Raw genomic sequence first — 27,964 nt, 5'->3', positions numbered from 1 at the left:
AAAACATATTTACAGTCCCAGCTAAAATAAACAAGTACTTAACTGAGAACAGCCCTCCCTCAGGATGGATAGTTAGCATTTCAAAATAAACAATGGTAAACTTTGTTCAATAATGTCAAAATTCAATACCTTGCAGTTTCCCTGAAAAATACCATCTATTTCTTATGCCTGGTACCCACAGGTAAGGTCCTCAAGCCGTTTTAATTAAGTAATTTCAATGATATACATAACTTAAGTGGTAACCAAACTCTCTTGAGAGATTTTATCATGGTAATTCTGAGCATTTCCAGCAAAATACCCTGAACAGAAAATGGCAGGAATTTTCTGGTGCCAATTACAGACCCATCAAAAAAATTACCCTCAAAATTATTTTAAAGGACTGCTACCAAGGCTTCTGCTTCTCTTCTCCATATACATCTTTTTGTAGGTTTGAAACATTGCTTTTGAATCTTTTACTGGATTTTGTAGTGTCTCAAATCCATCTGCACTGAAGCTTCTCTTGGAGAGTCTCGAATTAGCCAAAACATTATCTAAGGAAACAGAAATCTTATTTATTACTCAGTATTAGTGACCAATATAGAATTAAAATGAAGAGGGAAAACCTGCATTCTTCTTTGGGATAAAATATCATTAACAAAGAGAGGTTGATAAACTGGCTTTTTGGGCAACCTTCTCTGGTCCCCTCTCTCTGTAGGAGCTCTGTACTATCATTCAATATACTTTGCTTTGCTGCCCAAACAAACCCCAAACAAACAAAAACTATGGCTTTTTACCTACAGAATGATAAATTATGCACAAAGGTTATCTTGCCTCTCTTGTGGGGACTATTTTCTACTCTCATCCCATCTTCACAAGCCCAGGGCTATTATGTTCTACTATCATTTGCACAATATTTAAGTGAGACCTTTTTAACAACTATCTAAACCCACAACATAAAAAACGTAAACACTAGCCAGTTTCAACCAGTGAATGGGAAAGACAGTTTTAATATTCTGGCCTTGCTACACTTTACAAGTCATGTCTGTCATTTTTCTGTTTTGTTAGACCATCTCAGCATTGCATTAGCTTCATTATCTTTTTGACGGGTTCAGTTTTTCCTAGTTCTTGAATTTCTAGATGTGCCTCTATTTCTCAGTATCCATTCCCCTTACACAGAATTCCCATGGTTTTCACTCCTGCTCTAAGAAGTCTATTCCTACTCTAGAAAGCCCAATCTTTTCTAGAATATAGTACCATTTTACCTTTTTCTGATGCTCTAGTTCTTTTGGTTCTTTACATGATTCAAAATTCTTGTATGTCCTCAATAGCTTTCTTTTATGATGTCAGTGATAATGATACCCAAGATGGGTCCCTAAATCATTTCCACTGCATTCTGTCAGCTCTTCTCTGAACCTTATCCTGACTTGAGTTTCACAACTTGCTCCATCTATACTCCAATCTTTGCTACCAAATTTAGATGTACAATTATCTAAAAAGTTTCTCTGCATCTATTTGGGAGTTCATGGCATTTGTTTTTTTTATCTTTCTTCACTTTGGTTCACAGTGTCCACATCTTCATCTTTGTATTTGTTCTTTCACACCTTCCCTGAATCTGATCCAGCTTTTTTGAATTACAGGTGCATTTTATTTGCCTTTACTTTTTAATTGAAATTAAATTGACATACAGTATTATATTAGTTTCAGGTACAACCTGGTGATTTGATCTTACACCTTTGACAGAGCTGTCACTTGCACCTTGGCTTTTCTCTATCCTGTTTCAGATCTCCTTGAGCCTGTCTCCTAGTCTGTATTTTTTTTCATCATGACTCTGGGTATTGTTTATTCTACTTAAGTTTATTGCTCATCCTATATGTGGATATCTTTTCTAGTCAATCTGTGCAGGCATCTGTGTTTTCAGATTCAGGTTCTAATCATGCCTCTCACTGAATCTACGAGGTAATATCTCTCCTATTTCCAAGGATCTTTCTTGCCCAATCTCCATGCCCATTTTCATCTTCCTCGTTTTTAAATTCCTGTGTTCCAACTCTGGAAGTGTTTCCTACTCTCAGGACTCTTAAAATTCATTTTTCCCTTTTTCAGCTGTTTTCCTGTTCTGATTAAGTGTGCATTTCTTCCTTCTTTGAGTCTTCAATTCTACTCAGTGTTTCCCTATATGCACCTTTAATGTATAGACTCAATTTCTAAAAATTGTATTTAAGCTCTCTTCTCAATTTTGTCACACTTCCCCTCTTTTAAGAAATGTGCTTCTTCCAGGGGGAGGAGGGTAGGGAGAGGGTGGTGGGGTTATAGACATTGGGGAGGGTATATGTTATGGTGAGTGCTGTGAAGTCTGTGAACCTGGTGATTCACAGACCTGTACCCCTGGGGCTAATAATGTTTATAAAAAAAAATAATAATAATAAAAAATTATAAAAAAAATAATTAAGATGAGAGGAAAAAAATGTGCTTCAAATTGTTGCTTATGGTGAAATTCTGCTTCCCTCCATCTTCAAGGAATTCTAAGCCCTTGTCTTTGCATATTCAATTAACCAAAACAAAGCTAAAACTCATGAACCCTAGCTTCTAATTCTCAGTGCAAAACCCTAAAAACCAAGCACATTCATTCCACTAATTAAATCAGATACTGAAAGCTCTGGTTTTTCCAGTTAACCCTCAGCCCAAATCCCTTCCCTGCAAAAATAAATAAATTTTAACTAGGAGGCTCAGTCTTATCATCAAAATAATTCAGATTCCACAATTAACTTTGAAAAGGGACCAATTTCAAGTGCCTACTCAGTTACTAGTCATGGAATTTCAGTCAAATGATCTAACCTTCCATTGATAAAATGGGGACACCCCTGTCTATCTGGATTTGAGAATTAAATGGATTAACTTATAAATCACCCAACCAAGGGACTGGCAAACAAGGACATGGCCTGTAGGCCAAGCCCAGCCATTAGCCCAGTATGGTTGAAACATAGCCCATACTCATTCACTTATTATTCTACTGCCATTTTCTCACTAGTGTCAGAGACAAGTATTTAGGAGACCTCATGATCTGCAAAACCTAGTATTTACTATCTAGTCCTACAGGAAAAAAGTATGCCAACCCCTTAACTCATGATAAGAAACATCTTCTTTTTATTAAAGAGGAACCTCTTCCTTCTCTACAGTAGGACAGAAAATATCGAAGGGGCGCCTGGGTGGCTCAGTTGTTAAGCATCTGCCTTCTGCTCAGGTTATGATCTCAGGGTCCTGGGATCAAGCCCCATATAGGGTTCCCTGCTCAGCAGGAAGCCTGCTTCTCCCTCTTCCACTCCTCCTGCTTGTGTTCCCTCTCTTGCTGTGTCTCTGTCAAACAAATAAAATCTAAAAAAAGGAAAACCAAAAAACAAAGGAAGGGAAAATATCTTCCTACTACTCACACAAATATTTAATCACTAAAAATATGGATAAAAAACAAATTTTACAAGTTTCATAACTATAATCCAGCTTCTACATAACCAAGTGCCCAATAAACAAAATAAAAATTTAAATAGGTGATGATTTTACCTATTTCTTGGCTGGCTTCTGGCATCCTTTTCTCCTCAGTTACACCTCTTAACCAGTCTTCTTTTGTACTTTTTATTCCTGAAACTAAATATTCATTTTCAGATCTCTAGAAATTGCTATTCATCTCTTTTAATACTATAATGAAGGAAAATCATGTAAGCATAAAATAGAGATTAAAAAGTATTATATATTCACATATAATCCAAGTCTAAAAGAAGCCTGAAAAAAATGCTCTCTTCCATTTCAAGTGCCTGTATATCACATAAATGGAAAAGAAATTGCTTGTAAAAGTTTATCTTCACTATGGAATTATATTTCTCCCACTTAGGCTGAACATCAACCAATCTCAAGGTACTTAAGGGCTCATGAGACAGAGAAAAGTCACTCCCATTGCCCCCACCCACTTCTAATGTTCTTGTTACACCTGTGCCTCAGTTTCCAAAGATCTACTTACACAGCCAAGTGAAATCACCAATACTTTACAAACTGAATTTTATACTGATTTTTATCATAGATCCCTATCTCCTTTCAAGAAGATACCTTGTATTTATATCATAATTTTATGTGCCCCAACAGATACCATCTAAACATCACGGGAGAAATTAAGATTGCCATTCAAATCATTTAGTTCTCCAATCTGAATTTCTAAACCCAATGTTTTATATGTAATATCCACAACCCCTCAATGTTTCCTTTCTATCATAAAAAATTAGTCCTCTGTTTTCTCCTTCCTGACACTACACTGAAAATTCTATTACTCAGCAGCTAACTGACAGTCATGCTTAACATTCTGGCTTTGGTAACTAAATACTGAACAATACTACTTCCACGGTCCTCCCATTTCAAGATTTCAAGAGCAGACTACATAGTCACACTTTTTTGTGGTAACACAGTCACCAACTACTTTAAAGATGACAGTAAGCTGAGCCATTTCCCTATGTATAAGTTTTCACTAATATGTAACAATTATCTCCTCATATTTAGAGACAAAATCTTCAAGTTCACAGGGCTTTGAAATTCCAAGCCCAAATGACAATCAACAAAATACTTGAAATAGTACGTAACATTTTTCTAACTTAGTGCAAAAACCGTTTTTTGTAATACAGGCTTCTTGGTGCAAAAGGAAATTTTTTGTATTTGGCAAACTTCCAATTTTATATACCTCTTAAGTACAAATTGAGGACAATTTACAGTAAGGGGGAGATTAAATACTGCCCAAATGATCCATTGATTTACAAAAACAAATACCAAGCAACAGCAAATTCATTTAAGTCTTTGCTAGCTACCCACATGGCTTAAGTAGTGCTAACCTACTTGTTCACCTATAATGCCTGACAATGTTCCAGACACCATGAAGAAAATCATACTAGACCTTGCACAGGGGCTTGCTCCTTCCTAGGACAAGGCTGCAGATCCTTCCAGTCATGAACAGAATTTGTATTCTTCATCAGTCCATCTGGACATAATTTAAATTCCAGCATGCTTCGTTTTTCTGGGGCATCTTTCACAGGTAAGAGGCTCTGAGGTTTATTTTCCAGTCTCTTCTCTTTATGAAGCTTCCTGGGTGAACTCTCTAATTTTGTGAGACAAATGCTCTCACGCTCAGTACATTTAAATGCAACTCTGTTCAGATACAGTTTCCTTTGATCCTTTGACTGGGGAGACATTTGACTGAACTCCACTTCACTGTTTATGCTGCCTGAAGTTTTGTCTAACTTGGTTTTATCAATCCACATTTTATCAGGTTGCTTTCCACCAACTATACCCTTAACATTTCTTGAAACGTGTGTTTTAGATTCCTCAGAATGGTGAATCTTGAGGCTTTTACCATGGCTTGAATAAATATTTAAGGATTCTTTAGAAGTCTGTACACTGCTGTTAGGTCTCTCATTTGATTTCCCACAACTCCCAACCTGCATGGGAAGTTTACTGGACTTCATGTATTGAGAATCACATGGTACATTTCTCACATAGCTTTTCTTTGAGGCATTGCTACCCATTGCTTCTTTGTGCTTCTGCCTTTGCAAATACTCCTTTGATGTTAGAACTCTATTAATTTTAGATGAACTATCCTTAGAAACTGAGGACTTAACATGTGATACTGCCTTTTCTTTAATCCTAGCTCTTTCATTTGTAATTGATAAAAAATTACATAATTTAAAGGTACTATCTCCCATACTTTTATTCTGCTCCCGTTCGTAGTTCTTCTTTATCTTTGAATCAAGTATGCTCCCATCATCTAACTTCCTTTTTTCCAAAACTTTCTGTCTTAAGCCACCTGCTTTCAATTTTATTTTCTCTGGGGATAGTGACTGTACCAAAGAACCACTCTTCATACGTAGCTCTTTATTTTTACTTGTCAAAAACCCTGCCTTTGGTTTTAGTGGACGTAAGTTTTGTGCCATGAGCTTCTGTTGCAGGATCTCTTGAGAAAATTTTGTCATTTTATTACCGGTATTGAAAGTTACCTCATGAAATTGCAGTTTTCTTTTTCTTTTGTGACTTTGCATGGAATCTAATCTTTTATCACCTTTAGATAAAAACTGACCTGATACTTCTTGTTCTGTCTTCACTGATTTATGATGTTTTGTTTTGGGCATATCATTTCTATTTTTGCCTTGCTCTATTTCAGAAAAATGTTTTTTTCTATCTGGAAAAGTCGAAGGAATTTTTGGACTGTTACTTAGAGAACTATTACACCCAACAGGTACATTTCTATCAGAAGTTCTTTCTTCTTGTTCACAACTGTTAATCTTTGAAGGAGAACACTGATTTTCCTCTTCTTTTGAAATTGAGTTGCTGATGGAACTACACTGACACTGGGGTACTCCTTCATAAACCATAGATAGCCACCCCAATGCACAGCAACCGACATCGTCTTTCTCTGAATCCACTAACGTATCATCAGTCTTTCCAGCTGTATCTGCTTGTGGGTCACACTGGCTGCTCCCTTCTTTTATAGGTTGTTCTTTCTGATGTTCCATCAACTTGTCTACCTCACAGAGTTGATCATCATGTTCAGGAAATAATTCTCTCATTTGCTCTGAGTTTAATACTGTAATTTGTATTTGGTCTGTTGAGTCCTTAGAGTCGCAACCAGTTTTATCACAAGTTTGATCTTTCAAGATTTGGTTTGTTATTTGCTGGGTCACAGAACCTTCATGTGTGTTCACAGCTTCAATACCATAGGGAAATTCTTTTAAGAGTTCTGACAGCTGATCATGTAGGTATAAGACAGATGCTTTATCACTGAGAATCTCACTTCTTGGAGGATCTTGGGCACTGTAACTGCCAGACATGTCAACTTCCCGAAGACAACTATCCTGCTGAATAGCTGACAATGAACACGTATCATTAGCTGTGCCTTCTTTTTTAGTGATATGGTCCATGTTACTCTCCTCTAGAATTCCACTATCCATTTTAACATACTTCGAAGATGATTCTGGAGGTTGCGGAGATTCCGCCTGATCAGTTATTTTACATGAAACATCTGTGCACCCCGAAAAATTATCATTTTGAAAACTAAAGTCTTTATTTTCAGTGAGGCTGTCTATTTGTTCTTTTTGTTGTTCTTTAGTAATTGCTTGGTTAGGTAGAGATTTCTGTGGCTCAACCCTTTTCAAAGGAGGCATGTTAAATATCTTTGCTATTTGGGAATTGTAAGATGTATCACCTTCAACAAGAGAACAAATATTGTCAATATGTAACGTATCACCACTAACAATATCAGTGTTCCTTGACTTGTATGAGGCTTGCTGTTGACTCACAGAACAGTGGGTATCTGGTTCTAACTTGATGTGCTTCCCTTGATTGCTTTTAGGTGTGTCTTCTGAATTAGTTGACTCACTTTGCTCTTCCTTCTGAATTGGTGAGAACATCTTTGTGTCTGTTGAGGTACCAGCTACTGGTTCATTAAGATTAGCTTTTAAAGCAGCAGTAACACTTGTATTTTCTGCCAACTGATTTTGTAAGCTACAAACACTGCCTTCCTTAATAACTGGATACAGTGTTTCAGGTACAGTATCAGGTGTTATTCCTTTGGCAGACAATGTTTTGACATCTGAAAGAATTAAGGGAGACACCACAGCAACCTGAAGTTCTGTTCCCTTTGTAACAGCTGCACTGGAAGACTCGTAATTCTGTACTACTGTTGACAAAGTTGTTTCTTGTGAGGTGTTTACCTTCTTATTATGAGAATTTCCTGTAACTGAAAATGGACTCTTATCACAGGTTTCCACAGGCTTTGAAACTCCAACTGCTGTTCTGTTTTTTGACTCATTATACTGTTTTTCCTCTGTAGATTCTGAAGGCTTTTTCCACAGAGAAAGACACGTTGCTAGCAATTCCATAGGAAAGTGATTGTCACTGTTGGAAGGCATTCCACTTGTTGAGGATTTATGCTCGAGGAAAAAGGAGTTGTCTAAAACCCTGGCATTTAGATTACAAGTACTTGGAGTTTCCATGGTTTTCAAAGACGGTTGGTTACCAGTGATTTGGGTATTTGGGTTAATTTCAAAACTATGTGGTTTAGAACCCTGAACAGTTTCACTAGCATTTTTAAATAATTTCTCCTGAGGTTGATCTCTACATGTAAGCAGACTGAGAATTAGCGTATTTTTATTTGGGTATTTTGAAACATATTCCTCAAAGGATGTAGACTGAGGAACACTAGTAGTTTCAGAATTTGTTGGCACATTTAGTTCAACATTGACATTTCCTGATGAAATCTGAGTGTTATTTAATGTTGCCTGGGTAATCTCAACAGTTGATGCCTTTAAAGAAGTCCTAACTTCTAAATCATGTAACTGGTCTGGCATAGGCAACTTTTCTGAACAGACAGAATTTAGTAAAACAGAATTCACTTGGTTACAATTTCCCCAGTTTGGGTCCTGAATGTTGGAATTCATTCTATTGTGTGTTCTATTTGTTTCTTTTGCAGATTCTGTTATGGTTCGTGGTTTATCCTCTTTAGTCCCTAGGGTCACTTGTGGTCCAGACTGGATTTGGGCAGTTTGTTTCAGAGATAATTCAGAATTTGGAGCTAATTCATTAGAAGAGGTATCAGTTGTTTTAATACAACCTGCTGCCATCAGAAGATTTTTATTAATTTTAATTTTCCTTGCAAGTTCTGAGAACTTCTTTTTTATTTCTACTAATGTTTTAATATCCCTCACTAACTTTTCTTTTGTGGCACTTGTGTCCAGTACTTGATTTGAAGTTAGATCACAGTCTCTTCTCTCTTGATTATTTTGAGCAAGGGCCTGAACACCATCCACAGAAGATCTAACAGGTTCATTAAAAGGCTGAGTGACATTGGTATTTACTTTCAAGTTACAGGAATTTCCAACTGTGCTGACATTTTCATTAAGGTTTTGCCAATGCTGTTGAAAGCTTCTAGAGTAGTCTTTCCTCATTTCAGGTAAGTGCAGTTCTTGACTCTGAGGAATGTCCACAGAAGCCTGTTTAATAACATGCTGAGTACTCTGCAAAAGCTGGCTTGCGTATCTACAGTCATAAGGAGGAGGTGGAGGTCTTTTGTCAGTTTGAGTAACTGCGTACTGATAGGACTGTATGGCTGCAGTCTGCTTTGACTGTAAAGTCTGTGGAGAATCTGGAGGGTGAACATTTTTAATATGCAATGATGTAGATGGCACAGAGGTTTGTTTTTGAAGAGTAGGATCTTGCAAAAAGCTTCGTGATGAGTAACTGTATTGCTTTGAAAGTGGTCTGTAATCTGGATAAGTCAGTCCACTGGATGTATACTGTGGTGCCCAATCAACCTGTCGTTCTGATAAAGATGGGTTAAGTCCTGGGGCTCCTTGATAAGTTACAGGAATTCTTGCAGAATTAGAAGGGATCATTTGTAGCTGCACAGAATAGGAGTCTGATGTTACAAACTGATTCTGTAGTGCATGCATACTAGGTGTATTAGTTCCAAAACCAGTCTGATGGGACATAGTTGCGCCTGCATGAGAAAGCATAGGATTTCTCATTGGTGAGTTCAACCATACATTTTGGGTAACTCCTGAAGATGTTTGCATATTGTGATTTAGTTGCTTGGATCCATTAACATTTGCATATGTGATTCGTTCTACTGAAGTTTGTGAGGCCACAAGTGTCCCATTATGCATATCAGGAAAAGAGATTTGCTGAGGAGTTGTGTAATTCCTGATATTTAGCAGCGGCTGTGAAACTGGATTTGAAATACCAAGAATACATGCTTCTTGGTTACTTCCAGGATAGTTTAAAGAACTTTGAGATGTTGTGTTAAGTGTATTTATTAATGCCTGCTCCAAAAAACATGACTGCTTTTTAAGATACTGTGGTGGTAAGGTGACATTCTCTGGTTTTGCATTCCAATTCATTGCTGATTTGATGTAGCAGCAGTGTGTTAACAGTCAGTTGCTTTGAATGACAGGAATCTGTAGGAAATAGAGATCTTTTATTAGAATTGCGGCTATGTAACCTTAACACCAATGCTACGTCTATCATAATTCCAGACACCTCAGACCAAAGAGTCATATTTAACTTGGGGAAGAGAAACAAAGGAAAGAGCAAAGGAGGATACAATAAAAAATTACGTCAAAGATCAAGAAGATTTCTGGGGTGTTTTACAGGAATTCATTCTACATTATACAGTTAAGTATTTTGTTTGTTACACTGACGTGGGAATTACTTTCTGCTATTATTTATTTTAATAGGCTCTTTATTCTAAGTAACCCATGCTCACTGAAGCAAACACAAAGTTCAAACACATGGTAAAAAGTCCATTGTCTAACTTCCTAGGGGTGTCCATTGTTAAATTTCCTTTCATAAAATTTTATACACAAAAAACAAACACATAAAGAAAACCTCATCTTTTTGTCTGATTTTCATTACTATACCTGGAATACCTTTATCATTTCACTATAAATATATTAACTTCACTGTATAACATTCAAGTTTCTGGGTATATCCCCATTTAACCAGTTCTCTACTGACTTAAGTTTAAACAGTCCTCTATTTGTTTTTCTTAAGTTTTTGCACTTATTAACTAATACTACCCTAACCATTCTTGTATTTATGCTTTTATATTTGTGGTTAATTATTTCTGAAAATTCCTAGAAATGAGATCTGTGTGTCAAAGGACATTAAAAATAAACAGTGACAAATTGCCTTCCAAAATGGTTAAAAATAATTTACACTCACCAACAGTATATTGATAAATTTAAAAAGTCAAATCTATAACCATAATAAATGAAGACAAATTAAAATAACAGAATTAAACAAACTTAACATATTAATAGTACATCTCAAATGCAGGCCATTAATAGATCACCCAATGCAGACATTCCTTCCAAGCGCACATGGAACTTTTACCAACATGACCATCTAACTGAGCTATAAACCTCAATTTTGAAAGAATTATAATAATTCAGATTAATTTACAATAGAATCAATCTAGAAATTATAGCGGGGGGAAGTAACTAGGAAATTGCCAAATAACTGAGAAATAAGGAATGTACTTTATACTTACATAGAAAAAGTGCTCTGGTGCCTCTTCCTCTACTTAGGATACCAGTCCTACTGAATCAGAGCCCCACCCTTGTGATGTCATTTAACCTTAATTACCTCCCTAAAGGCCTTATCTTCAAATAGTTACATTAGGGGTTAAGGCTTCAACCTATGAATAGGGAAAGAGGGACACACAATTCAGGCCATAACCTGCTCTTACACTCATGTTCATATAACACTTGAGGATAATTCATAGCATAAATAAATGTACTTTAAAAAGAAGACTGGAAGGGGGGCCTGGTTGGCTCAGTTAGGGCTTGTGACTCTTGATTTCACGTTTTTGAGTCTGAGCCCCACGATGGGTGCAGAAATTACCTCAGATCTTTAAAATAAAATAAAATGAAATGACTGGGAAACATTTCCCACATTTATCACAAGCAGAGTAATAAGTTAATCCAAGGAAAGAAATGATGAGTGAAATAAACAAAATAATGAATGCAAATGTAGAGATTCAGCAAGTCACAAGATAATTCTTTAAAAAGAATAAAAATCAGTAAGCCTCTGACAATACTGATCATGACATTTTTAAAGTGCAATACTGGCAGCGGTGGGGGGTTGGAGTCGGGTGGGCACCTCAGCTGGTTAAGTGGCCAACTCTTGGTTCCAGTTCAGGTCATGATCTCAGGGTTGTAAGCCCCACATCTGGCTTCCTGCTCAGCTGGGGAGTCTGCTTGTGGATTCTCTTTCTCCCTTTCTTTCTCTGCCTCTAGCCCGGCTTGTATGCACCCACTTACTCTATCTTTAGAATCAATCAATCTCTATTTAAAAAGTACAATATTGGGAATAGAGACTAGCATTAGACCCTATAGATTTAAAGTAACATTATTATTCTGAAAAATTCTATTCCAATACATTTCAAATTTAGGTGGAATAGAGAAATTCTTCAAAAAAATACACCTAGCCAGGAAAAATACCACATAATTAAGTATCTTTTCACAAAGAAAATGCCAGACCCATATGGCTTTGCTGGAGTATTCTATCATTTATGAAAGAAATAATCCAAAATAACAAAGGATAAAGGAGAGAACACTTCAGAGCTCATTCACTGATGCTATCATCCAAAAGATGAAAAGGAAAATTAAGAAGCCAATCTCTTGCAGAAACACAAATGCGAAAATCCTAAATAAAGTGTTAGCAAACCAAAAAGGGTGACATATGAAAACAATAACCTATCATGATCAAATTGGGATTATTTCAGAAATACAAGATGTCATTTGAAAATTAAAGTAATAATGACAATAATTTTTAAAATTCCAAGTTCATTTCAACACATGCAAGAACTTTTGATACAATTCAACATTGATTCATTTGAAGAAAACTGTATCAAACCAACAACAGAAATTTCCTTAAATTTGATACATGGTAGCTTTCAAAATTTAGACTGACAACAAAACCAACACATCACTATTTCCCTTTCTATTCATCACTGTACTGGAGATCCTCGAAAACTGTAAGAATCGGGAAGGAAAACATAAAAACTACTATGCAGAGGTTATGTAGAAAACCCAAACAATCTACAGATCTTTGAGATCTATTAATTTATGCATCAGAGTGTTCTCATTAAGAAGAAAAACAAAACTGAAGAAGGCATATATGCTTCTGGATTAAAAACAAATCCCAGAAAAACTAAATGAGAAGAAATCAGAGGGAGATAAATCATGAGAGGCTCTTAACTCTAGGAAGCAAACTGAGGGTTGCTGGAGAGGAGGGTGGGGGAATAGGGTTAACTATGTGATGGGTATTAAGGAGGGCATGTGATGTGATAAACACTGGGTGTTAGTTATATATAACTGAGGAATAACCGACTCTACATCTGCAAGTAATGATGTACTTATTATTATGCTGGCTAATAAACTTATAGAAGAAAAAACAGATCCGCATATTCCTCAAGTGCCTTCTCCCAAGAAAGTTGCCTTAATACAACAACTGACTGGGGGCACCTGGCTGCTTCAGTCAGCATAGCATTAGACTCTTGATCTAGGGTCATGAGTTGGAATCAGGGGCAGTTTACTTAAAACAGAAATAATAATACAACTGACCTGATCAAGCAGATGCATTAATGTAAAGTGGCACTTACACTGGAGTTAATGATGCCTAATACATTCCCCTTAGTTCTTATTCATACTTGCAGTGGGAGGCCAGTTATGAAGTGAATTGTGTCCTTCCACCGCAAATTCATTATGCTAAAACCCTAACCCTCGTTGTGACTATATTTGGAGACAGGCCCTTCAGGCAGGTCATTACATTTAAGTGAGGCGATAAGGCTAGGGCCCTAATCAAATAGGACTGATGTCCTTTTAAGAGAGACATCAGGCATAGACACACAGAGGAAAGACCATGTGAGGTCACACAGAGGCGGCTGACTACATGCTGTGAGGCCTCAGGAGAAACCAAACACCTTGATCTTGGACTTCCAGACTAAAACTGTGAGAAACAAATTTGTTGTTTAAGCCACCCAGTCTGTTACATTAGGACAACCCTGGAGGACCAAAATAGAGCCTATGGGTAGGAAGACAAATGACCTTTTTGAGTAACTTGGGGTTACTTTTTTCCTCTCTCTTCTCTGCTGGCACAGAAGAAAACTGAAGCCTGGAAAATCATCCCTGAACTACCTATTTAGATGGAGGGAGTCAAAAGTTGTCTGACTTTTTTCGGACTATAGAGTCTCTACTTTTGGATACCCAGTATTAAGCCTTCTGAGAATATAATGTAATGGAGATTACCAGAGACAAGATTTATATGAGCTATCTATCATCTTAATTTCTCTTGAAAAAATGAATTACTGGACAAAATCGCTACCCCACTCCATCATCACCCTTCACCTGTGACAGCCATGGCACTCACCTGACAAACCCCAAGTGTGGCTGATTTTAAGAATCTCCTTCTCTGCACAGGAGCAGCTGAAGTTTTCTAGGGGAGAAACAGAAGTCACACAAGTCAGCAGACTGCTTTTATTTCAGGAACACAAACATCAAACTTAACACTGCTCAACAATTCTACTTCATTTTATTGAATTTCCCTATTCTCTAAGACCTCTCCTCTCAGGTCCCCAGCTACTCCAACCCACACACACGTTTCCCTGCCCTAACTCAGCTACTTATATTTCAGAGAAAAAATAGCATCATCTGCTGTTCTCCCATCATCAAATCTATGAAGCCCACCAATATAAATGTAACATGTATCTCCAGCAACAGAGCTGACCTTCATACAGAATCTCCACATTTAAAATCCTATTCCCAGGGCATGTGGGTGGCTCAGTGGGTTAAGTGTCTGCCTTTGGCTCAGGTCATGATCTCAGAGTCCTGGGACTGAGCCCCACATAAGGCTCCCTGCTCAGCAGGGAGTCTGCTTCTCCCTCTGCTCCTTCTCCCTGCTCATGCTCTCTAATAAATAAAATTAAAAAATAAAAAATAAAAATAAATAAAATCCTACTCCCCTTCCCTTTATTCCTAGTTATCAACCTGTCTCTCCAGGATTAGGGCTTCCACACAAGTACACACATACTCTAGGATTGGCAGAATTCAAAAACGAGAGATCAACTTCACTGGGCCCCATATTCTTCACCTCTCTACCTCCATACTAGTAACAGTCTTTTAGTTTGATTTAAAACCACAAGCATAGGGCACCTGGGTGGTTCAGTTGGTTAAGCAACTGCCTTTGGCTCAGGTCATAATCCTGGAATACCCGGATCGAGTCTCACATCAGGATCCCTGCTCAGCGGGGAGTCTGCTTCTCCTGCTGACCTTTCTCCTCTCATGCTCTCTCTCATTCTCTCTCAAATAAATTAAAAAAAAAAATCTTAAAAAAAATTCACAAGCATAATAAGCTAGATTTTAAATGCTTAATACCTTTAAAGGTATAGATAAAAATGATTTACAGCTACTCTATGACCCTGCAATTGCACTACTAGGTATTTATCCCAAAGATACAGATGTAATGAAAAGAAGGGCCATAGTACCCCAATGTTATAGCAGCAATGGCCACAATTGCCAAATTACTTTAGAAGGAGTCAAGATGCCCTTCAACAGACGAGTGGATAAAGAAGATATGGTTCATATATAAAATGGAATATTATGCCTCCTTCAGAAAAGATGAATACCCAACTTTTTCATCAACACGGTTGGGACTGGAGGAGATTAAACTGAGTGAAATAAGTCAAGCAGAAGAAGTCAATTATCATATGGTTTCACTTACTTGTGGAGCATAAGGAGTAACACAGAGGGCATTAGGAGAAGGAAAGAAAAAGTGAATTGGGATAAATCGGAGGGGGAGACAAAGCATGAGAGACTATGGACTCAGAAACAAAATGAGGGTTTTGGAAGGTGAGGGATGGGTTAGCCTGGTGGTGGGTATTAAGGAGGGCATGTATTGCATGGAGCACTGGGTGTGGTGCATAAACAATGAATCTTAGAACACTGAAAAAATAAAATAAAAAAATATATATACAAAATACAGAAAAATACAATAGAAGATTTTCAGGTGGTCTATAAAAAAAGTAATTTGTGCTTCCACAAAATATACAGTGGGAAAAAAACATTTAGAATATTAAAATGTACACTAGAAAATATTCACTTAAAGCAAAAGAAAATACTAATGGAAGAAAAAGACACAAGACCTAGAAAACAAAAGTATAAATAGCAGATATAAATCCCACTATATCAGTAACATTAAATGTGAATGGATTAAATAATCCAAAAGACAGAGAATGTCAGACTAGTTTTAAAAAAAACCAAAACCTATCTAACTAAAATGCTTTCTCTAACAGACACACTTTAAATCCAAAGATACAAACAGAATGAAAGTAAAAGAAGAAGGCATCAGATCATGCAAACACAGCAGCTAAGAGAACTATGGAAGGTCTATGCTAATTATCAGACAAAATAAACAAATCTTACTAGAGATAAGAAGTATTCTGCAACCATAAAGGGTCAATCTAACAAAAAGATAAAACAATTAAAAACACCTAAAAGAGCATTAAAATTAAAAAAAAAAAAAAAAAAAAAGCAAAAACACGGAAAAGGCAATTCACCAAGAGTTGAAAATTTCAATTCCGTATTTTCAATAATGAATAGAACTGGCAGAAAAATCAACAAAGAAAGAGAAGTACAGAACATATTATACACGCCTCTATTTGTTTCTAGTAGGGATTAAAACAAATTGAGTATCTTAAGTTGTGGGTTAGTAAATAATTGTCCATTGGTTGCCTTCTAAGTTTAAGGCTCTCCCCACTTTGCAACAACAGTTCAAGTACTTTTGTCAAGTGGTGAAAGATCAGCAGGCCGCCCAGTAATGGGAGAGGTCATCAAGCCACCAAAACACTGGAATTTTATATTCAACTGTGGGAAATTCTAGGAACATCCTTGCTATTACTAGCTGTAAGTAAATCAGCAAACCCTGAATAATGACTCTTGATACAGTTAGCACAAAGTCTGGCTCTACTAATCCCCTCCCCCTGCATCTGGTAGGTTTTGCAGTCTGAAGAATAGGTAATACCAATATGTTGATGCTGAGAAGATGTTTGGCCTTCACTGGGAGGCCAGAAGTCCTTGTATGTTGACAATGATAAAAGTGCCATGACCCAAACAGAGGGAAGTCAGAGTCAATACACACACTCCTACCCTGAAGAGAAGATCTGTGAGGTTTGTGTGTTGTCATAAAAACAATCTTAAAAGTTTTAGCTAAAAAAACCTTTTTTACATCCTAGAAATAGACCAAGTTTTTCTCCCCCCCCCGCCCCGCTTTTTTTTAACATTTATTTATTGGAGAGAAAAGAGTGTGAGCACACATGGAGAGGGAGGGGCAGAGGGAGAGAGTCCTTAGGCAGACAGACTCCCTACTGAGCAACACAGGCTCCATTCCAGGACCCTGAGATCATGACCGGAGCCAAAAATCAAGAGTCAGCCATGTAACTGACTGAGCCACCCAGGCGTCCCAAGACAAACTACCTTTAGGTTTGAAAGTCTATGGCTTTAAATTTTCTGATACTATCACTATTACATACTATGAGAAAACTGGAAGAAAGCAAGCCACTAAAAATTCAAAGTATAAGAAGTTGTGAATAGTAAGCTATGAAATGCATAGTCTGCGGCTTTAAATTTTATGATACTATCACTGTTACATCCTGTGAGAAACTGTAAGAAAGCAAGTCACTAAAAATTCAAAGTATAAGAAGCTGTTAATAGTAAGCTATGAAATGCAAAATAAACTTGTGAAGCAGGGAAAAAATTAATCAAACAGCTATAAGAGACTGTATGTTAACAATGTATGTGATTTTCATATAAAAATTTCATAAAGCCCTCACCAAAGTAAGAAAAGATTTGTCAACTGTCTTTTCATTTTAAAGTATTCTATATCCATTTAATACAAAGATTGTAGTTTAAATGAAAAACTGTCAACCCAGCAGCTTCCTTTATTTGTAATTTAGCCTTATTACAGAAATTTACAAAGCAAAAAATAATCTAAAAATCACAGCTTAGAGGAATAATCATAGTATCTATCTCACAGAAACACATAAGCACACATACCCACGAACAAAACTCTTATGAAAAGGGAACTGTCATATTATGGTTTGCCATGGCCAGGCCTACTATAGGTCAGATGAAATAAGAAGAACGAATAGGACAAACTAAGCCACATCAAGAACTGTTTTATATAAAGGGTGACTGTTAATTTATCAAACTGGAACATTACTGAAGTGAAAGACAATGCTATTAATAACCAAGATGATAGGCATAAAAAAAAAAGACTGTCTTAGAGCAACACAAAAGATGCAAATATAGACAATGTCCTGTGGGCTTCAATAAATGTCAAACTAATAAACATTATCTGTAAGTGCTGAACACCAAGTTAAAAAGAAGTCCCTATATAAACTTCTGGATGGGGTAAAAGTTCGCACCCCTCCCTTCAGATCTATGTCAACCATAATTATCACATGATTTCATTTGCAAGCCTTTTAGCACTTCAAAAATATAGAAACTTCTTAAGAAATATAGTATACTTTTCTCCTATCTAAACAAACAAAAAAGCAAAAATAAACAACTATTCTGGTATTTTAAATTGGAACTCTCTCTTATCGCTTTTTAAGTTCCACTTCTAATGTGTTCCATACCAAAGTTTATTTGGGAGTGTCCACTGATGTGGTTAAATTGAGGAAGGCCAGTATTTTTCATTGAAAAAACCAATCTGCATTAGAAAAAGCTACCGATACTTCTATAATATCAACAAAGCCACAAATACCAACACTTTTCAGGAATGCAAAGTATCATATTTACTCAACCTATTCTACCCTTGGCTGCTTGTAACCTTAGTCACGGGAGAAATTAGGCTATCAATCCTTGAATTAAGCTTTCAAGAATATTCTAAGTTTTGTGCTATTTATAATATAACTCTATAAGTAACAGTTAACATTTGAGAATTTACCATATGTTAAGAACTGTGCTGAATGCTTTTAAGATATGATGCCACACAGTAGTGTCACGGCTAGCAGGGCTGTAAGTCCCACTATCACAGCTGTGAGGTCTCCACGCTGCCGGAGACAAAGACGACAAGACTATAATTTCATATGCAATTTATTACTTACACAAACAGAAAAACCAGCATCAGTGTCCCTATTCCTGGAGGGTGCTACCAACATGGCTAAGAACACAGGGTGCTGAGAAGCCAACTCAAGCATAATCATTTTATAGGCTGCAGCTATATCTCAAGGGTAAGGAAGGTGGTAAACTGTGCTCAATGGACACCAGGGCAGTAGAAAGAAAGAAACAAACAAACAAAAAAACATCCTCATGGTCGTTTTTCCCAAGGGTTCTTATCAACCTTTGTTTGAGGAGGACATGCTGGGTGTCCTGCCAAGGTATTCAGGCAGAGATTAGGCTTTGCCTATTCAGCCCATGAGAAGACAAAGGTAATCACAGTACCATGGTGAAGCTGCCCTCTCACCCTACATCTCTACCTTCTCTACCTTTCATGTGTCCAGCTACAAATTTTACTCAGAAGCACAGGACAGTTGGTCAAATACCTTAATTAACTGTACTCTTCTCTTAGGCAACAATGGAAAAGACTGACTTGACCCTCATCCCTGGCAGGATGATCAGGTGTTTTGTGGAGGTCAGGCCTCCACACAGAGCCAAGTCAGCGAAGTACATCCCAGGTATCATCATCAAGGTTCACCAATGACAGCTACATGGCTTTCTCCCTGGAAGAACAAGGGAGGAGGAAATAAACTGCTCTGCTTTTGCGGACTGATTAAAGGACAGCACAGGGTGTTGGGAATCACATATATCGCATCATAACTGGCCAGTGGAAGTTCAAAGCAATCCATCTGTCATTCCGGCTAGAAAGTTTATGCTACTTTACTGTGTCACTAAAGCAGAGGTCAGAGACAAATTTCAGACTACCTTTATAGTTGTACTATACCCTAGAGTGGGAATTAAAGATCCCAGAGCACACATGAGAAAGTCAGTTACCCTTCTTTGGAGTTCTGCCTAGCAGACTGTTCCAGGTAAGGAAGGAAAAAGGATTCATTAGGGGGTAGTGGTTTCAAGTATCTAGAAATCCCTGACAAGGGTCTCAAGTACACAAGTAGTTTGCCAGGCAAGTATAAGCTACCTAAGATGCAACAAGCTGCTGGAGTACAAAGTGTATTTATTAGAAGTTTAAATATTGCTATTATAATAGGAGTGAGCCAATTCTGTGGCTCTTGAGGTGGATAAACTCTTTGAACAAAACTAAATAGGAGCCATAAAAGCAGGCTGAGTTGCCCCAAAGAAAAATCTGAGAACTTTTACACACTGTTAGTTATCTCTGTCATTATAAGCCACATTCTACTGTCCACTTTGGTTGTCCCAGGTTTAGTTTAGAGGGTCACAAGAACTTTGTTGTAACAGAGGCATTTTATTGGCATGGAGTTAAGATCTACATTTTAGAGAACTGAAGGTTGAGATTAATGATGCAAGGGGACCTAAAGTACCAGAAGAGACCTGTGGAACACAATCTACTCTGTTAGCAGGGTCAGGCAGGGGATAACATATCCATTTAAAGCCAGAGCCTATAACTCTAGTCCAGAAAATAAATACAGGAGAACTCCGCTTTCACTATCAGGAAACCAATGGAAATCATGACTAGAAGGATAAGGTACAGAAGCCTTGACCCAAAGGACACCACTCCCAAGGACATTCACTCCCCAAATCAGCAGGGGCTGAGAGTTGGTAAGAGTCCTCAGATTACAATCTTCCATTAGCCAGCAGTATATTGACTGAGGGTGGTAGGTAGCAACAGCCTGGGGTAAATTAGATTGCAAGTTTCTGCCTTTTTCCCCAACCCTGATCCCCTGGGTCTACTGTCTTCCTTCTCCAACTAGCATAGGGGACCTATGCAAGTTTTGCAGGTGAGATGGCATGACAATCATTCAATTGTGAACTGATCTATACTATGCTCTAAGCCACCCTAGCCACAACACTTTGTCCAGTAACATGGTCACATGGAAGGAAAATGTAAAAACCAATAGAAGCTGTGGCAGTGATCCTTCAGCACTGTAATGAAGCACTGATCTACTTCATACATCCAATAAACACCCTCAACTACTTCATCTAAAACAGTGCATAGCAAAAAACTGAAGCAAAAGCAGATTTGATATAACCTACATAAACAAATACTCTTTGGGGTTCTAAAGAATTTCTAATGTACATAAATGCTTCTGGAGACCATCTGTTCCTGACATCTGCAGCTGCAGAGATGGCATACGCATGAAGTACTCGTGGAAGGAGAACCTGGAAACATGCATCTCACCTCCATGAACTTTGCCTGTGCCTTCTCTCTCTTCTCTCTGTTGGTCATATATTGTATTTTGCTGTCATAAACTTTAGCCATGAGAATACAAAATAGAGAAAACGAACAAAACCAAAACTTGGGTCTTTGAGAAGATCACCAAAATGGATAAACTTTTAGCTGAACTGACCAAAAAGTCTCAAATTTCTAAAATCAGGAAATAGAGACATTACTATCAACAATTCACTGAACATAAAGAGAATACTACAAGCAATTGTATGTCAATGTATTGATAATTTGGATAAAAATCATATATTGTGATTTATAGTAAGAAATATGTATTTGATCTTTGTCCCCATTTCTGCTGGAATTCCTAAAATCCTTAGGTTTTCCAAAGTTATGTGATGAAGGAAGGTGCCTTTTGTTATGTTAATATGGCAAGTTTTCAGAATGCACCAAAAGAAGTGGGCTGTTGGCCAAGAGAACCAGCCCCCTGCTTAAGGGGTTAGAACTTTCTGTCCCACCCCCTCCCACCTCCAGAGAGGAAGGAGATGGGAGGCTGAATCAATGGCCAAGGTTTTTAATCAATCATGACTATGTAATGAAGCCTCTATAAAAACCCAAAAGACAGGATTCTGAGGGCTTCTACATTTGTGAACACATGAAGATTTGGGGAGAGTGGCATGCTCAGAGGAGACAAAAGTTCTACTCTCCTTCCCACATACCTCACCCTATGCATTTCTTCTATGACCACTGATTTGTATCCTTTAAAATCCTTTGCAATAAACCAGTAACCTAGTAAGTAAAATGACTGAGTTCTGTGAGCCTCTCTAGCAAATTAACAGACTCCAGGGAAGGGTTTGTGGAAACCTGTGATCTACCCAGCCAGCTAGCTGGAAGTACAGGTAACAAACAATCTGGACTTGTGACCGGTATGTGAAGTCCAAGGAGGGTCAGAGAAAAACCTACAATATGTAGCCTGTTGGTCAGAAGCACAAGGGACAACCTGGGCTTGCAACTGGTATCTTATATGGGGGTGAGGACAGTCTTGTGGGACAGAGCCCTCAACCTACAGAATCTGATGCTACTTCCAGGTATATAGTATTAGAAATGTGTTGACTTGCGGAATACCCACATCATTATCTCCAGAGAACTGCTTGTTGTTGATGTGGGAGGAACCTTCCCCCGCAGAGCGGAATTGAGTGCACAATCCCAAAACACCCCAAAAGACACACTGACCAAAACTGACTCCAGAAAATACAAGAAATCTAAACAGACCTATCAAGAGATTGAATTAGTAACCAGAAAATTACCCAAAAAGAAATGCTTAGTTCCAGACAGTTTTCTAGTGAATCACATAAAAAATTTAAATATTAGAAACCAATTCTATAAACTTTTCTAAAACACAAAAGAGGAGGGAATACTTTCCAAGTTAATGCTATGAGGCTAATATTCCCTAATAGCAAAACCAGAAAAGAGAGCACAATGAAATTGCACACCAATTTCTTATGAATACAGATGCAAAAACATTCCCACAAAGTACTAGCAACCAAATACAGTAGCATATAAAAATAATTATATGCCATAACCAAGTGGGACTTGTCCCTCAAATGCAAAATTGGTTCAACATTTAAAAAAAAAAAAAAAGTTATATAACATACCAATAAAATGAAAAACAAAAACCACACGATCATCTCAGCAGATGCAGAAGATCTAACAGGGCAGAAATTAAATGCACGTTCAAATCTAACACATGTCCATAATAAAAACACTCAAACTAGAAACAGAAAGGAATTTCTTTGATTTGATGAAAGTTATCTACAAAAAACCCATAGCTTACTTCATAACGAACAAAGACTGAATGCTTACCCGCCAAGAGATGAGGAACAAAACAGAGATGTCTATTCTTGCTACTTCTGTTCAGTATTGTACTAGAGGGTTAAGCAAAAAACCAAGGCAGTTATACAAAAAGAAAGAAAGAAAGATATCTGATTGGAAATGAATAAATAAAATTGCAGGGCGCCTGGGTGGCTCAGTGGGTTAAGCCTCTGCCTTCGGCTCGGGTCATGGTCTCGGGGTCCTGGGATCGAGTCCCGCTTTGGGCTCTGCTTGGCAGGGAGCCTGCTTCCTCCTCTATCTCTGCCTGTCTCTCTGCCTACTTGTGATCTGTCATATAAATAAATAAAATCGTTTAAAAATAAATAAATTAAAAAAAAACTATCTATCTCTAATTGCAGATGACATCATATTGTATGTAGAAAACTGTAAGGATTCCACTAAAAAACTAACGAAGTAATAAACTAATTTAACTAGGTTGCCTGGTACAAGCTCTATATACAAAACCCAAATGTATTTCTAAACTAAACAACACTTACTCTTGTAAACAATTCATTACATCATTAAAAAGAACCAAATACACTTTGGAATAAATTTAACAAAAATGAAACATTTATACTCTGTAAAACATTGCTGCAAGAAATTAAAACCATGGGCACCTGGTTAGCTGGGTCAGTAGAGCATGAAACTCCTCATCTTGGAGTGGTTAAGTCTGAGCCTGATATTGGGTGTGGAGTTTATTTAAAAAGAAAAAAAAAGGTGTCATAATTAAGATTTTATTTATTTGACAGAGACAGACACAGCAAGAAAGGGAACACACAGGGGGAGTGGGAGAGGGAGAAGCAGGCTTCCTACTGAGCAGGGAGCCTTATGTGGGGCTCAATCCCAGGACCCTGGGGATCACGACCCGGGCTAAAGGCAGATGCCCAACAAGTGAGCCACCCAGGCACCCCAAGGTGTCATAATTCTGAGGAAAAAAAACAAAACAAAACCCTAGATAAACAAAATACTTGGGGCACTTGGCTGGCACAGCAGGAGGAGCATGCACCTCGATCACAGGGTTGTGAGTTTGAGCCCCATGTTCGGTGTAGAAATTACTAAAAAAAAAAAAAAAAAAAAAAAAAAAATAAAAATTTTTATTAAAAAAAAAGAAATTAAAGACCTAAAAAAAAGGAAAACATCCCACATTCAATGAATTAAAGCATTTAATAATGTTAATATTAATGGTAATATTCCCCAAACTCATCTACAGATTCAGTGCAAACCTTACCAAAATCCCAGATGTTTTTTCAGAAGTTGAGAACATGATCCTAAAATTTATTTTGAAAAGAGTAAATTTGGAGGATTCACACTTCCCAATTTCTTATTTTTTTAAAATTTTTTTGAAGATTTTATTTATTTATTTGACAGACAGAGATCACAAGTAGGCAGAGAGGCAGGCAGAAAGAGAGGGGGAAGCAGGCTCCTGGCTGAGCAGAGAGCCTGATGTGGGGCTCGATCCCAGGACCCTGGGATCATGACCTGAGCCAAAGGCAGAGGCTTAAAGTACTGAGCCACCCAGGTGCCCCTCACACTTCCCAACTTCAAAACTTACTACAAAACTACAGTAACAAAACCATGTGCTATCTATCAAACAGGATAGACAATGATCAGTGGAACAGAATTCAATAAAGAACTCTTACAACTCAACAATACAAAGACAACTCAAATTCAAAGTCAACAAAGATTCTGAACAATTTTTCCAAAGATCTAAATAGATCATAAAAAGATGTTCAACATCATAAACCATCACTCAAAAACAGTGCCATACCACAAAAAGTGCTTGCTATGGATGTGGACACACTGGAACTCTTATGCATTGCTGTTGAGAATATAAATGCTTCCACTACTATGAAGAGCACTTTGGCAGTTTTGTTTTTTTTTTTAATTTTATTTATTTATTTGACAGAGACACAAGCAGGGGGAGTGGGAGAAGGAGAAGCAGGCTTCCTGTTGAGCAGAGAGCCAATATGGGACTAGTTCCCACGACGACCTGAGCCAAAGGCAGATGCTTAAAGATGGAGCCACCCAGGCTCCCCACTCTGGTTGTTTCTTAAAAGATCAAATAGTTATCATATGATGGAACAATTCTGCTCCTATGTGTATATCCAAGAGAATTAAAAATGTATGTCTACACAAACACTTGTACATGAATGCTCACAGCAGCATTATTTACAGTAGCCAAGTGTCTGTTACCTGATGAAAGGATAAACAAAATGTGGCATACCCATACAATGGACTATTACTTGGCAATAAAAAGCAGTGAAGTACATACATGATTCAACATGGATAAACCTTGAAAACAACACGTGAGGTGAGAGAAAGTCACAAAAGATCATGTATTATTAATTCATCTGTAAGAAATGTGCAGAACACACAAACCTAGAGACAGAAACTAGATTAACAGTTGCCTGGGAATACTTGGGTTGGGGTGGGTTGGGGTGGAGGAGGGAGGGATTTGTGAGACGACATTCCGAAACAGAGTAAGCATTACTAACAGTCACTCCAAATAGAGTCAGAAGGATATTGAGGAAATAGGGCCAGTGCTTGTCTTATTTCAATTTTTAGAACACCATGAACTTTTGACTTTTGTCAACTGGAACTAGACCACCCTCCTGCAACACATCCTCTTACTTTGAACTGAAACAGAGAGAATGTTAATGCCTATTAGCCAGTCAATCGTGTATTCTAGTTAGTTTAAACTCTGGTACCACCAATCATTATTCCTCCAAAACAAGTTATGTACCCTTGTGGTTTCTGCCTCTATAACCCTGCACTCCCCACTTGCTGGGAGTACACTTTGGATTTCAGTCAAATCTGTGTGTCCCAGATTGCAGTCCCAAAGATGCCTAAGAAACTCTTTTGGTTGCTTTACAGCCTCATCATCATGAGTCAACACCATTACTGAACATGGAAACTGTTTGGGGGGTGGTGGTATCAAGAAATTGTTCTAAAATGACTACAGTGATGGTTGCAAACCATGTGAATATACCGAAAATCACTGTACTCTGTAAACAGACAAAATGAATTAATGAGTATGTATGAATTCTATCCCCGAACTGTAAAGAACTAAACACAGCATTTCCCTGTTATCAGCACAGACAGGCACATGACCCAATGAAAGCCAATGAAATTAATTACAGACTTCTAGTAAAGCAATCATACACAAGGCATGTCCAAGATGAAGCTATTTGGGTATATACCTGGATATGCTGCAGCCACTCAATGAAGGGAGAATGAAGTCAATGCTGAAGACAGCAGAGCTCAAAGACAGGAATGTCTCTAAAGCCTAAAGATTTTCTTTCCTTAGATTCACATGCCAGATCCAGCAGAAGATGGAGCTACTTGAACTTCTAATGATGTGATCCAATAAATTACCTTTTGGAATTAAAAATAATTTGCTTATGATTTCTTTGTTTCTTAAAACCTAAGGTGCACAGTATTTCATGTAACATTTTGCAACTTTAAGCACAGATTAAAGATTTTACTTACAAAGAAGTCTTGTAATTTAATACATCTCAAGAGAATCTTAGTGATTGTCATTAAATCTTTGCAGTCATTACAACTATGAACAAATGTCTCACTTGAGACATTTACCTCAACAGGCCAGCCTCTAACATTGCCCTTCAATTTATAAGCACACTTAAGATCCCAAGAATATATACACTACAATGCTGCCTCCCAACAAAGCATTTAGAATTCCTCAAAGTCTGCAAGATTACTTCTTTCTTTACAAGGCTTATTACAAAGTAAATTTTAACTTGCATTTCTGGAGACAGAGTTGGTAAACTGTTGTCTCTTTATCTCAAACTGAATGCTTTCCATGTCTGTTTCAGAGTATGCCTTACATGGGGTGGGGGGCAGAAGGGTGGAGAAGGCCTCCATACACACACACAAAAACTGGAAATTCACCTTTATAAATACCTTTTTAAAGATTTCATTATTTACTTGAAAGAGGGCACAGGTGCATGCAGGAGAGGGGGCAGAGAAAGGAGAAACAGAGGACCCCCTCCCTCAGCCCAGCATGGGACAGAGCCGGACATGGGGCTCAATCCCAGGATCCCAAGACTACGACCCACGACCCTAGCAGAAGTCGGATGCTTAACTGACTGACCCACCCAGGCGCTCCTATAAACACCTTTTTAAAAAGCAACATCAATTCCCTAAACATCTGCACTCCTATTTGTGCCAGACATCGATAATCTAAACGGGAAGAGATTCCTGTATATCACACAGTAACATGGAAAAACAAGGCTTTCTTTCCGGCAAATCTGCCCTCGATAAAGAATTTAATAGAGGCATTCCTGATTTCAAATTAAGCCTGCAAGTAAAAACTAGAGCTGTGTCTGGTACTTTCCTACAAAATCTGGACCTACAGCAGGGTCTATAATGAAGGGATTCAATCAACACAAAGCTGGTAAACTGACTTGGAGTTGGTCAACTTAGAGATTACATTAGCAGACTGAATTCCCTATTAGACATAATGTTGTCTTGGGCTATAAAATATCTTTCTTCTAACAAAACAATAGCTAAAATTTATTAACCACTTACCACTTATAGCTGACAGCTATTCCAAGTGTGTTGTATGAGTAAAATCATGTAACTTATCCCAACAATGCTATGAGGTAGGTGCTCTGTCATCCCCATTTTACAGATGAGAAAACTAAGACAAAAGGTTAAATAATTTTCCCAAGGTTGTATAGATAATAATAAATGGTAGAGCCAAGATTTGAAGCTTAGCAATCGACTGCAAGGCCATGGTCTTAATCACTACAGATTATTTCCTGACACAACTTGGGTGTTTACAGAATAGAAGCCTTAGAGATGATCTCTCCAGCTTTCTATCCCACAGAATGGTTCTCAGAGTTGTGCTCTGTGGTGCCTTATCCCAACCCCTTGCCAGAAATAATAAAACCAAATTTTAAAAATCAAGAAACAGAACAATCTTAAGTAGACCTCTACCTGGGTAACTTGAACCAGTCACCTCACCATAATCTACTCTTCCTTATCTTGCAAAGATTAACAACTGAATTCTCTGTGCTTTGTCAACCATACCATTTCTCCTCAAGTTTTGTCATCAAATCCATTGTGTCTTACCATTTAATGTTTAACCAATTTTATTCCCTAACAGATAAATTAAAGAAGGTTACTTGGAGGTAACATACTTACTTGTAAGGACAATCTCACTCTTATATTACTGTGTATGTTCCCCCTTCACACAGTGTTTACTTCTTTGGTC

At 37.6% G+C, this 27,964-nt stretch overlaps 1 protein-coding gene across 1 annotated transcript; it reads right to left on the bottom strand.

Moving 5' to 3' along the window:
- RESF1 (retroelement silencing factor 1) lies at positions 1 to 27,936 on the bottom strand. The gene is made up of 6 exons (XM_032855316.1): positions 27,895 to 27,936; positions 25,929 to 26,103; positions 13,930 to 13,995; positions 4,904 to 9,953; positions 3,532 to 3,615; positions 1 to 530 (listed from the first exon to the last, which is right to left on the bottom strand). The coding sequence occupies exons 4-6, from the start codon at positions 9,894 to 9,896 to the stop codon at positions 367 to 369; spliced, it is 5,241 nt and encodes a 1,746-aa protein (XP_032711207.1). The 5' UTR covers positions 9,897 to 9,953; positions 13,930 to 13,995; positions 25,929 to 26,103; positions 27,895 to 27,936; the 3' UTR covers positions 1 to 366.
- Positions 27,937 to 27,964: the final 28 nt, after the last annotated feature.

This window comes from Lontra canadensis, unplaced genomic scaffold (assembly GCF_010015895.1).
Source record: "Lontra canadensis isolate GAN:19392208 unplaced genomic scaffold, GSC_riverotter_1.0 scaffold9, whole genome shotgun sequence".
In the NCBI taxonomy this organism is placed as follows: Eukaryota; Metazoa; Chordata; class Mammalia; order Carnivora; family Mustelidae; genus Lontra; species Lontra canadensis.
This window is presented reverse-complemented; position numbering and strand designations above follow the sequence as displayed.